The 13,277-nt window shown below is 38.3% G+C and overlaps 1 protein-coding gene across 1 annotated transcript; it reads right to left on the bottom strand.

Annotated features, from left to right (window-relative positions):
* Positions 1 to 35: 35 nt before the first annotated feature.
* LOC126495001 (zinc finger protein 883-like) lies at positions 36 to 12,631 on the bottom strand. The gene is made up of 4 exons (XM_050132619.1): positions 11,178 to 12,631; positions 6,868 to 9,785; positions 4,619 to 4,745; positions 36 to 3,356 (listed from the first exon to the last, which is right to left on the bottom strand). The coding sequence occupies exons 2-4, from the start codon at positions 6,895 to 6,897 to the stop codon at positions 1,750 to 1,752; spliced, it is 1,764 nt and encodes a 587-aa protein (XP_049988576.1). The 5' UTR covers positions 6,898 to 9,785; positions 11,178 to 12,631; the 3' UTR covers positions 36 to 1,749.
* Positions 12,632 to 13,277: the final 646 nt, after the last annotated feature.

The raw sequence follows: 13,277 nt of genomic DNA, 5'->3' as shown, positions 1-13,277 counted from the left end.
GATGTCCAGAAATTTGTTACACAACTACATATAAATAACATTTCTCCATTTGGTCTTTATTATGAAACATTTGAGGTTGAACAAGTAAAAGGTTTTGATGAAACTTGTTCTACATTTTTTCCCATTTTTCTCTGCATTAACTCCTAATGTTTTCTAAGATTTGAAATTAACTTAAAGGCTTTCCCAAATATCTCATGTTCACAATGATTCTCTAGTGTGGAGTCTCAAGGGTAGCTAAGAACAGACCTTGGTTTAAGAACATCCCAAATGATTTTCCATGGAAACTTGTCTCACTGGTATAAATTTTCAGATGTTCTCTTAGACCTGAGAGGCTGGTAAAGACTTTTGCATATACATTACATTTTTCAGTTTTCTCTACCACATGAATACTATGATCTGTTCTCGGGGTGATTTTATAGATAAAATGATTCTCATATCCACTACTATGGTTGTTTGAATAGGAATGGCCCCAATGTGAATGATTGGCCCATAAGGAATGGCTCTATTAGGAGGGACAGCCTTCTTTGAGTTTGGGTAAACTTGCTGGAAGAAGTGTGTCACTGTTAAGGTAGGCATTGAAGTCTCACATATGCTCAAGCCACACCTAGTACATAGCTTACTTCCTGCTACCCAAGGATCGTGCCACAGACGTCTCGGTTCATTCTCTTGCACTATGTCTGCATACATGTCACTGTGTTTCCCACCATGATGTCAATGGACTAAATCTCTGAAATTGTAGCCAGCCTCAGTTAAAAGTTTTCCTTTAAGAGAATTGCTTCAGAGCAAAAAAGCCTAATGAAGACAACTACACTTGCAAGGTTTATCTCCTGAACGAATTCTCTAATATACTCTTAAAAATGAGCAAACAGTAAAGGATTTCTCACATTCACTGCATTTATGTTTCTCTTTAGTATCTATTCTGATGTGTTCACGTTGTTTTCCTGTCAGCAAAGCAGTTACACCTGACTATGGTCCTATGGCCCTGCATTAAAAACACTGTTGCTTGGGCTGTGGTTTGGTGGGATTTCTGACTCTGCTAGTACTGGCTGTGGCATAGCCAACAAATGTAGCTTTTACCTAAGTTTCTATTGTTCTATTTACCAATAAGGGCTCAGGACTCAGACACTGGGGTGAAAACATGTGTTGGAGGAGGCCGCTTGTTTGTTCCCGGCTGCTCAGCCCCGAAATAACGACACAGAGATTGTATTAATTAAATCACTGCATGGTCTATTAGCTCTAGCTTCTTATTAGCTAGGTTTTATACATTTTAATTTAACCAATTTCTATTAATCTGCATATAGGCACGTGGCAGTGGCTTACCAGCAAGGTTCTGACTTGTCTGTTCTCCCAGCATTCAGTTTTGTTTTCCCAGCCTACCTCTATTCTGCCCTGCCAGGCCCAAGACAGATACTTTATTCATTCATTAACCAATAAAAGCAATACATGTACAGAAGGACTTCCCACACCAAACATGCTGGTTCAGAGAGGCCTAGAGACTCAGCAAGAGAGTGTCTCCCCAACCATCTCCGACTGAAAAGACTGTGAAATTCCAAATTGCTCATCTATTCATTATTGTTCATCTCTGCATCTTACTTTCAATTGCTAATTCCTGTTAAATAGTTCTCGGTTTCAGTCCCTGATCCAAGATTAATATTATTAAAACTCAGGCTTCACAGTGTAATCAAATATCCCGGACCGTATTCTAAGAGTTGAACCAACAGTAAAGGATTTCTCACATTCGCTACATTTCTAAAGTTTCTCTAATGTATGTATTCTCTGATGACCTCTAAGATTGGCTTTTCTGGTAAAGAATTTGTTACACTCACTACATTTATAAGGTTTCTCTCCTGTGTGAGTTCTCTGGTGAGTCATAAGCTGGACTTTCTGGGCAAAAGATTTGCCGCAATCACTACATTTGTAAGGTTTCTCTCCAGTGTGGATTCTCTGATGAGTTCTAAGACCGTCTTTTGTGGTAAAGGATTTGTCACATTCACTACATTTGAAAGGTTTCTCACCTGTATGAGTTTTCAGATGTGTTCTAAGATTTGAGCCATATGAAAATGATTTGTCACATTCACTACATTGGTAAGGTTTCTCATCTGAATGACTTTTCAGATGTGTTTTAAGATTTGAGCTACTGGAAAAGGATTTGCCACATTCACTACATTTGTAAGGTTTCTCCCCTGTGTGGAGTCTCTGATGAGTTCTAAGACTGCTTTTTGTGGTAAAGAATTTGTCACATTCACTACACCTGTAAGGTTTTGCACCTATATGACTTTTCAGATGTGTTCTAAGACTTGGGCTACCTCTAAAAGATTTGCCACATTCACTACATTTGTAAGGTTTCTCTCCTGTGTGGAGTCTCTGATGAATCCTAAGATAGTCTTTTGAGGTAAAGGATTTCTCACATTCATTGCATTTGTAAGGTTTCTCTCCTGTGTGGATTCTCTGATGAGTTCTAAGATTGTCTTTTGTGGTAAAGGATTTTTCACATTCGCTACATTTGTAAGGTTTCTCACCTCTATGTCTTTTCAGATGATTTCTAAGATTGGGGTCACTTCTAAAAGATTTGCCACACTCATTACATTTGTATGGTTTCTCTCCCGTGTGGATTCTCTGATGAATTCTAAGATTTTGTTTTGCGGAAAATGATTTGTCACATTCACCACATTTGTAAGGTTTCCCTCGAATGTGGATCCTGTAATGTCTTTCAAAGTCTGATGTGTGACAGAAGCACTTACCACATTCTGAACATTTGTAAGGTTTTTCCAGACAGTGGGTTTTGTAATGGATATTGAGTTGTGAAAAATGCAAAAAAGAATTACTACATTTTGTACATTTATAGGTTTTTTCTTTAGTATGGACTCTCTGATGGCTAATGAGGCTTGAGTAAGTCTTGAAGAATTTTCCACATTTCCTGCAATGGTGTGGTTTCTTCCCATTATCAGTTTGTTTCAATATAATTTCTCTATTAGAGTGAAAAGATGGACCATACTTTGTATTTTTCTGTTCTTTCTTTCTTTTCTGAGTACTCTGATTTTGGCTAATGATGAAACACAAATTTAAACAACTTACATAGTCTTCATATTTGCAAAGTTCGTCTCCAGCATCTCCACTTTTGTGTCTATTGAGGATTGTGGTTTCAACACAGGCAGGAATGTGGTTACCAAAACTGTACTTGTAATTTTCTGCAGTATTCCTTGTACCATAAGGTGTACATTGGCAGGGTTCATGAATCACTTGGCCAAGCTCAAAACATTTGTAAGATTTCTCTTGAATATTTTCATGATCATGGACAAAAGTCTTTGTGCCTTGGTGCAGAACCTTCTCACATTTATCACATAAATGATGCTTTTCTGAAAAATTAGTACAGTTATGGATAATAGCAATTAATGCACAAATAAAAGATTCAATACCTGATGTTTTCTTAGGTATGACATATAAACTAGTAATCAGAAATAGAAGTCTTAACCAAGGAATTTTCTGTTTCACAATCATTAAATGGAGGCTCAAAGAATCTCCAATCTGATCTATATCACACTATGGGGACCAATAATAGCCTACTCATTTTTTTTCCTTTTAATTTTTTTTTCATTTATTTGACATCCTAATGGCAGTTTTTCTCCCCTCTCTTCTCTCCTGTTTCTTCTGCTCCCCTCCCCTCTGCCCTCCTATCAATTTTTCTTCAGTTTCTGTTCTAAAAATGGCAGGCCTCCCATGGATGTCAAGAAAGCATGGCATATTAAGTTGAGGTAGGACTAAGTTCCTTCCATTATATTAAGGCTGGGTAAAGCAACCCACTATGAGGAATAAATTCCCAATAGCAAGCCAAAAATTCAGGTAAAGGCAGTGATGTTAGGGGTTCCACAAATAGCTCAAGCTAACAACTGTAATATATGTAGACATCTTAGGTCAGTCCCATATATAGCCTTCTCATTCTTATCTAAACACTGTACTTTGAGCCCATAAGACAAACAGGTGTTTGAGCAGTAAAGAACTTTGAGAAAGAAGCTCTGTGAAGGATCATATGAAGAATGTTTCCCTATTTCTTATTTTTGAAACAGAGTCACACAGTACAGCTTTCATCAACTAGAAACTCATAAAATAGTTCAGCAGGGAACTCAACATGTTCTCCTGATTCAGCCTCCAAAGTGCAAATATTAAACTCATGCTGTGCCAGTATGAAACATAGCAACTCCACATCAAAAAACAAACAAACAAAAAAAAAACACTCTTACAAGCAACAGCTCTTTCTCTAAAACCTTTTGCATTGTTTATAATCAGAAATAGGTGGAGAGTTTAAGCCAAAACAAAATTAAAATATTGTCATTATTAAGAGTACTGTACTATACTTCCTTGCTTTGAATATTCAATATTCTTTGAATATTTAAATTTTCTTTATATATTGATAGGAGGGCTGAAGATATCACAGTGAATATAGCATTGGTTACTCTTCCAGAGAATACAGAAAGTTGACAAGGAAGCACCATTAAATAGTTATGTTGGTAACGAGAATTTCCCTCATTCTGGGATTCTCTAGGTTCGGAGAGTTTACATAGATACAAAGTAGGTAAATAAGAAGAATGAATAAGTAATTCTATAAGAAGAACATTCTTACCCACAAAGAGTAGATTGTTATAATTCTCCAACATTACATCCATGTACAAAGCTCTCTGAGCACAGTCTAGACATTCCCATTCCTCCTGTGAGAGGTCCACTGTCACATCCCTGAATGTTAACAGAACCTGGAATGAGAAATTACCCATTTACCATGCACTGCTTGACAAATGATTTCTTGGTTTAAACAGACCTACAGATTTAGAGACATGTTCATGATACAGACTAGCCATGGCAAATTTCAAAGGACCAGAGTTTTCTAGAAGTTCTATGTTGCTACCTTCAGAGACAATATATAGACTGATGTTGTACACTGCTTATATCCATTAGGTCTATCACCTCCAAGAATTTACTGGTGATTTCTAAGATCCGAGTAGCAAATAAGAGATTTCCCACAATCACTAAATTTGAACAATTTGTCTAGAGTTTATAGTCTATAATTTCTTAAAGTTCTTGAAAACGAGGTTTGATTCTCAGCACACTTAGGGCAGTACAAAACATAACTTAATCTCAGATCCTTAAAATCCAATGTTCTCTGCTGAAGCATAAATATTGGAGCCACCACCAGAGACAGACATGCCGAAACTTTGCCGGTAAGCCACAATGATGTGGTGATACACAGCTTAATGGAGATGGGTTAGTTTAGGATATAAGAGTTAGCCAGAAATACATTTAAGCTCTTGGCCAAACAGTACTGCAAATAATATAGTTTCTGTGTGGTTATTTTGAGTCTGAGCAGCCGGGCACAAACAAGCAGCCTTCTACTACATGTATGTATGTATGTATGTATAACTGGAATTTTATTTTTTAAAAAAATACTTTATCAAATATTTATTGTCTTGATTGTATTTCCAATTTCTGTGAACATTTTGATGTAATATTCTATTATATTCTATAAAATTCTAGATGAATTTTAATTCATTCATCTAACAGGATTTTACCATAGATAAGTATCATTTATGATTATGCCTTCATTTTTCAAAAACTAGAATACACAGGGTCATATACTGTCACAAGTGTGCACCGGAAATGTTAATCCGGAGCCTGAAGACGCGGCTCAGAGGTAAAGATACTTTCTGTTCCTGCAGAGAAACCTATTTTGATTCTTTCTAAACACACAGCAACTAACTACAATGTCTGACTTCAGGGATCCAGGAGCATAATTCATCATATAGTGTATATAAACATATGCGGTAAACCCTCATATACTTAAATAAAATATTACTGTAAGCAAAGAAATAGAAACATTAAGATAATTCTTCAGAATTTTCACCCTATGTAATACAAATCTCCAGGGAGAGAAAAAAAGAAAAACAAAACATAGGCTGGAGAAGGCCTTCTTTGACCAAAAGAAAAGAACAGAGTAAAGTCATTAAAAGAGACAGTCGTTTGTGCTTCAAAACTGATGACAGTCAGTCCTCTATAGAAAATTCTTACTAATGTATTCTATATGATGACATACAAAAGGTGGGACAGCAGTGCTCATGCCCCTTCTGAAAAATGAGATAAAAAATAGAGAAAATAAGATTTTTCTTAAGAGAATTAACTGCTGAACTTTGAAGAGAATTTTTCCTGAGATAAGTACATTTCAGGTGTCAATGCACATCACTGTGTGACAGAATACGGCAAAAAGACAAACCAGAATACCATAACCTTCATATCTTCACAGACATATCAACTTTCTGGTAAGAGCAAGCCATATATTACTTCTATCATCTACACTCCCTATGGTGCTAAAATATTTACTATTAAGGTTCAAGACAATAAGTTTCTTCTAGCCCTACTTTTCTGTAAGTTGCTCAGTGATATCAGTAAAAGGCCCATGTAATGGCAGGTCCATGTTCATAAGCCTGTTCCTGGAAAACTGACCATTACAGCTACACAACTATCTGGCACATGAGACCATCCTTCCTAATACAAAAGGATACAAGTCCATTCTATGTGGAAAATGGTCATCAACATATTTCTTTGAGTGTCATTTACAATAGCTTATGTTTTAGAGCTTCAAGTTTTAAGTCCACAGAAATTCATGGTCTCACAGTATAAAACCAAGTGAAAATATAATGGGACCAGTCTCTGCTATACAGTTAAAATATATAAAGACATAAACTTGAATGTAAAAGAAGAAAAAGACAAATAAATTAGGCAAAAGAAACACTTTCAATAACATTGCCACTGACAGGGAATTTAGAAATTAAATGGTTTCAATAATAAAAACAATTTTCAAAGAAATGTGAACATGGCACTGACCTGGGGAGCATTTACCACAGATGCATTCATTCTTCTTGTTGTTGTTTCTGACTCTCTCTCAGAAAACAAGGACTGGAATTCTTGTTGAAATTTCCATCAAGGTGTCAAAAATACAAAACTAAAATTAATACAACTATATTAAGGCCAATACCAAACCACATAAAAAAGACTAAAAAAAAAAAAAACCAAAATGATACCAAAAATTTGTCAACATTACTACAGAGAGGAAAGCATGGAAGGATATATTTAGAGTGGTGAAAGAGGGCTGGAGAGATGGCTCAGAAGTTGGGAGCACTGCCTGCTCTTCCAGGGGTCCTGAGTTCAATTCCCAGCAACCACATGGTGGCTCACAACCATCTGTAATGGGGTCTGGTGCCCTCTTCTGGCCTGCAGGCATACACACAGACAGACAGAATATTGTATACATAATAAATAAATATTAAAAAAAATAGAGTGGTGAAAGAAAATGGCTATGAGCCTGATCATTGCAACCAGAAACATGGGCTCTGAAAATCCATGGAGAAGGAAAGGCATATGAAGAAGGTTATAAACGACAGAGGTCATCCATTCAAAATGCACTGTAGATCATAATTAGGAAGAAAGAAAACAGAACAGCCAGAGATTTTAGCCATAAAAAAAACCAGAAAATATGATATTTTACAAAAGTAACACATGAATAGGAAAGCTGGGAGTCAGATTATTTTCAATACAGATATCAGCAGGAGGAAGAAAATCACTATCCCTAATTTTACTGATAAAAATATTTTCTGAACAACTTGCTACTCAAAGGGAGGACCAAGGGTGGAACTCAGGGGAAAAAAAAGCCTGCTACAATACAGAGAGGATCAAGAGATGAGTGACCAGCCACCCAGCAGGATACCTGCTCTCTAGGTCCTCAACAAAACCCCGGGCCCCTCCCCCAACTACCTCAGCTTCTCAAGCCAGGCAGGAGGAGAGTTTCCTCCAGGTAGGCTATCCCAATAACCCACACCATCCATCAAACTCTGCAAGCTACAAGCCCCACCATGCACCCAAACTTGCCTATCCTCCTGCAACCCAGTAGAACTGTGAAACACAGCTTGCTAAAATACAGAGAGGACCAAGAGGTGAGTGACCAGTCACCTGGCAGGATATACCACTCTCTAGGCCCTCCATAGTAGGGCACAACCCAGGGCCAATTCCCCACCGGCCTCAGCTTCTCCAGTTAGCCAGAAGGAGAGTTTCCTGCAGATAGGCTGCCCCAATACACCCACATTCACCACACCTTGCAAGCTACAAATCCCACTCTGCACCGAAACCCTCCAATATGCCCCCATGTGTCACAAGCTCAGAAGAATATTGAAACACAAGCAGCAACTACATAGAGAGGACCACGAGAAGAGTAACTCTAAAGCACAAGCAGTAACTGCACAGAGTGGAGCAAGAGAGCACAGCAGTAGAACAGACCAAGAGAGCAGGCTAAGAGAGACCTCAGTGCCTCCATGAGACACAGACATTGACAGTACAGAGCAGACCAAGAACAGTTCCAAAAGATGCTGACAGCCACTGCAAGGATTGAACCAAGATGTAAAGACACTGCTGGCATCAGCATCAATTGTAGAAAGACACGGGTAAGTGCCAATACAAGAATTCATCCAACAACCTAAAAAGCAACATGGTAACAACAGAACCCAGGGGTCATACAACAGGAAGACTTGATTATCCTAATCCAGAAGAAGCAGAAGAAAACAATTTATTCATAACTTTATGAAGATGATGGAGACTTTTAAAGAGAAAATGAAAAACTCCCTTAAAGATATTGTAGAAAAGATAAACAAAAACTTGGGGGAAATTAATAAATCCCTCAAAGAAACCCAAGAGAATCAAGAAAAAACAAACAAGTAAAGCAAACAGTTCAAGACCTGAAGAATGAAATAGAGGCAATAGAGAAAACACAAACCGAGGGAATTCTGGATGTGGAAAATCTGGGTAGACAAACAGGAACTACAGAGGCAAGCATAGCAAACAGAATACAAGGGATGGAAGAGAGAATCTCAGGCGTTAAAGATGTTATAGAGGAAATTGATTCCTTGGTCGAAGAAATCATTGACTCCAACAAATTCTTAACACAAAACATCCAAGAAATCTAGGACACCATGAAGACCAAATAATAGGGATAGCAGAAAGAGAAGAACTCCAGCTCAAAGGCACGGAAAATATATTTTTTTAAAAAAAAGACAAAACTTTTCTAATTTAAAGAAGGATATCCCTATGAAGGTACAAGAAACTTACAGAAGGCCAAATAGACTGGATAAAAATTACAATAAAAATAAAAAAGTCCCCTCGCCATATAATAATCAAAATGCAAAACATACAGAATAAAGAAAGAATATTAAGAGCTACAAAGGAAAGAGGTCAAATAGCATATAAAGGCAGACCAATCAAAACTATACCAACTTCTCAATGGAAACCATGAGATTCAGAAGGTCCTGGACAGGTGTACTACAGACACTAAGAGATCACGGATGCAAGTCCAACTATTATACCTAGCAAAGCTTTCGATCACCATCGATATATAAACAAGATATTCCATGACAAAAGTAGATTTAAACAATACCTATTGAGAAACTTAACCCCACAGAAAGTACTAGAAGGAAAACCCCAACACAAAAATCCTCAGAGTGCCGAGCAAAGCTTGAGTCATCCCAGCTGTGATTTCAAGATGACACCACAGACGGACAGGAACAACAGCAACATGACAGTGGCAGAAGAGCAGATACCCAAAGCAATAAGAGCAGCAGAAAAAGGAAAGTAAACACAATAGAGAAAAATTAACAAAATGATTAATAGAATGGTATATGTTTATATTTTCCTTCCGCGATGTTTGGTAATGTATAAGGATGATATTCCCCAACTCAAACATGAAGATAGGATACAGCCTAAAAAAGAGAGAAAAGACACCCTTAAATCAAAATATATACTTTTTATCTATAAAAAGTATTTCCTTCAAATGTAAGGATACAAAGTGCTAAGAGTGAAAAAATTCTTTTTTTTTTTCCTGTGAAGAGGGTTGGTAATAATTATGGTGGGTAAAAGAAATGTTGAATCTATAAAAATACAAAAGAAATATTAACAAGTGATCAAATGGTCCATTTCCCAATAGATATAAACCAAAAGAATACATAAGAGACATGTAAATACTGACTCATGGATAGCATGTCCTTGGTGTAGGAGGTCTTTCTGTTTATGTGTTGCTTTCGTTGGTTGAATAAAGAGACTACCTCGGCTTTTTGATAGGGTAGAAATTAGGTAACCAGAGTAGACAGAACTGAATTCTGGGAGGAAGAAAGCAGGGTCAGGGATTGACACCATGGAGCCATCCGCCAGGTCAGACATGCTGAATCTTTCCCAGTAAGACACGCCCTCGTGGTGAACACAGATTATTAGAAATGGGTTAAATCAAGATGTGAGTTAGCCAATAACAGGCTAGAAATAATGGGCCAGGCAGTGTTTAAAGGAATACAGTTTCTGTGTAATTATTTCAGGGCTAAGCTAGACGGGTGGCGAGATATGGCCCACCGCTCATCCTACAACATGTTCTCATTCAAACATGTGAAGAAATATAAAAGGATATTTGTGCTCTGCAAAGATTCTAAGTAATTTGTACCCATATCACATAGGCATTTTTATGCAAATGGAGAAAATGTTCCAAAGATTTAAAAATTTATGAGAGCAGGATCAAATCCAAAGGTAATTTTAAAACATAAAAATTATAGCAATACAAACTGTGGAGTGTTGAAGACAGACAATAAGAGCATATCAAGACGTAGACAATGTAGATAGAGTCTATTACTTGGCAGCGATATTAAGCAAATCTTTTCAAAATCTTGCTGGGAATTAACTCTATATATAGACATGAAACCTGAAGGAATGCAAAAATGCTACAAAACCCAGCACCCAGGACAAAGAGGCTTCAATGGCTCTAACTAACCACTATATTAAAATTATAGTAATAAACTCACATAATATTGGTATAAAAACATAATTAGTGATGAAAATAGAGGAAGGGCAGCATCATTCTCATGCAAAGAAAAATAAATTTAACTCTAAGATTTAGTACTTAATAAAGAGTGTCAAACACCTAGAATTGGGCAATCCTGAAATTATTCTCAGTGGAATTCTTTAGAATCATTTCTAATAAAATGAATAATAAATGATAAAAGTAATTAAAATAATAAATAGAATGAGGCAAATCCAATCTCATGTCCTCTTTCTACTGTCACTTGAGCCCTTTCCATCCCTTCACACCTTCCTCAATCGCTGTAACATACCTGGATCCTCTCTCTTCACATCCAGGGCTCTTTGTTCTGACTCACAGGTGAGCAGGACTTATTGACAATGTGAGATCTGCATATGGGAAAGAGATTCCTCAGAAAGCACCTGGACCTTTTCATGGAGCAACAACAAAAGGTGTTAACATATGCTAAACGTGAAGGAGAGAGAAAATATAAAGAACACAGTCTCCTTCTCTTTGGATTTTACTTTATTCTCCAAGATGTGAGACTCATTCACACACATCTCACACATGTGCAGTTTTCTCCGGAACGCTGAAGAAGAGCAAGGGAGCTTGCATGAAAACTATTCTCACCCTCCGAACCCACTCTGCTATACTTCTCCCAATAGAAGATCTCTGCAAAACGCCCTGTGAGCAGCTATAGACATTCCCATGCCTCCTGCAAGAAGTCCACAGTCACAGAGATGAATGTCAACAAACCCTGAAACAAACAAACAAAACAGTTTCGCCACGTGTATGCACATGGGCAGAGAGCTTTTCTTCAACCAAGGAGGTATATTTCTGATACAGGTGTGTAGTCATAATTATTCAGAAGATGCTTTCTAATTTTCTTTTAATCTAAAGTGACTTTGCTAACTATGAAACAGTATATCAGTGTGGTCTGATATGCTCTAACAGCATGCATGTTGGGCTTGCCTGGACCTAAGGTGTAACACAAGAACACAGCATATGAGGACGCAATTCTGAATGCTGTATTTATATCCCACACTGCAGGTATCTCACACGGAAAATTAATAGGGAGCAAAGGGTTTACAACCATATCTGTGGCACTCCATAAAATACATGTTCTCCATAAGATATAATCATATGTGCATTGGTTCCTTGTGTGATTATTATCTATATACATCTTTGGCTAGTGTAAAGGGCAAAGGATACGCTCTTAAATAAGCAAGTGGTAAAACAGGGGAGTTAGAAATCATGGATGATTTTAAATTTCAGGGGCGTTGAAACGGCCACAATAGCAAAGAAAACCCTGTTTGCAAACAAAAAAAAGAATGCAAATGTTCTTTCAGATTATTCTAGGAATTATTTTATGAGAAAATAGTCTTATTTTATGGTTCATAAGGCAAGTGAAAAAAAAAACCAATACTAATATTAAGACTCACTACATAGAATCTCAAATTTACCGACAACGGAAAGATATCCACAACAAATTTTGAAAGCTGTGTCCTTCTAGGCCGCCTGAGCGAGCACAACCCCTGGTCCCTCCCCTCCTGGGTCCCAGCCCCGCAGCTCCTCTGACCTGGGAGGTTCCAGGGCCGCCGGGCTGCGGTTCCCCCTCTGCTGACTTTCCCAGGCCGCCCGGCGGCGACTGCGGCTCCAGGGAGTTTTCAGGTTCCGAGCCGGGTCTTCCTCGCCCGGTTCCGGACAATGCGGCTTCCCAAACCCAACAGGGTCTAGCGGGATCCGCTGTCCCTTCAACCAGGTTCTGGAGCGGCTCCTCCTGGCCACGCCCACTACACCGTGCTTCCGGTTACGTGATTCCTCTAAACCCGGCTGTCAGAAGCTCTATTTTTTTAGTTTTCCAAGTCCACCTCACTCTTTCTTTACTCCTAAATTCCGCCGAAGACGCAGGTGTCCCCACCCCGCCGGACACTCGTCCCTCTACTGGTTGTCAGGCTGCCCTGGACCCGCTCTGCGCAGCCTCCCCACATGCTTGCTGCCAGCCTAGCCGGCAGAACTGGATCTAGGAGGACGCTGCACCGTGGTATCTGACCCCAACCCTGAGTTCTGAAACTTTTGGATATGTCGCCATTAAAAAGGCAGATGCACGTAGTTAGTATAACAAAAGTTACGTTTTATTATGCTGGTTCCTTTATTTCTTTGATATTTTGCCATTTACCATGATATATGACTCCAGGTTTTTATTATTAAGGCCAGTTAGATTTATGCTACAATAGAGGTAGAGCAAATGCTCTTCCAGATAGTTCTGTGAATATGCTGGCAACTACAAGACAAATGAAAGGAACCCTGATAAGCCCCGGTCGGTATTAATTAAAGTTTACTGACGGGGGAGAGGTATCCACAATAGAATTCTGAGAGCCTGTGTCCTCCTCCTCCTCAGAAACATAGAAAC

This window comes from Alexandromys fortis, unplaced genomic scaffold (assembly GCF_014885135.2).
Source record: "Alexandromys fortis isolate MF-2015 unplaced genomic scaffold, M_Fortis_MF-2015_v1.1 scaffold_433, whole genome shotgun sequence".
Taxonomy (NCBI): Eukaryota; Metazoa; Chordata; class Mammalia; order Rodentia; family Cricetidae; genus Alexandromys; species Alexandromys fortis.
Note: the sequence above shows the minus strand (reverse complement) of the source record. Positions and strands in the feature narration are given on the sequence as shown.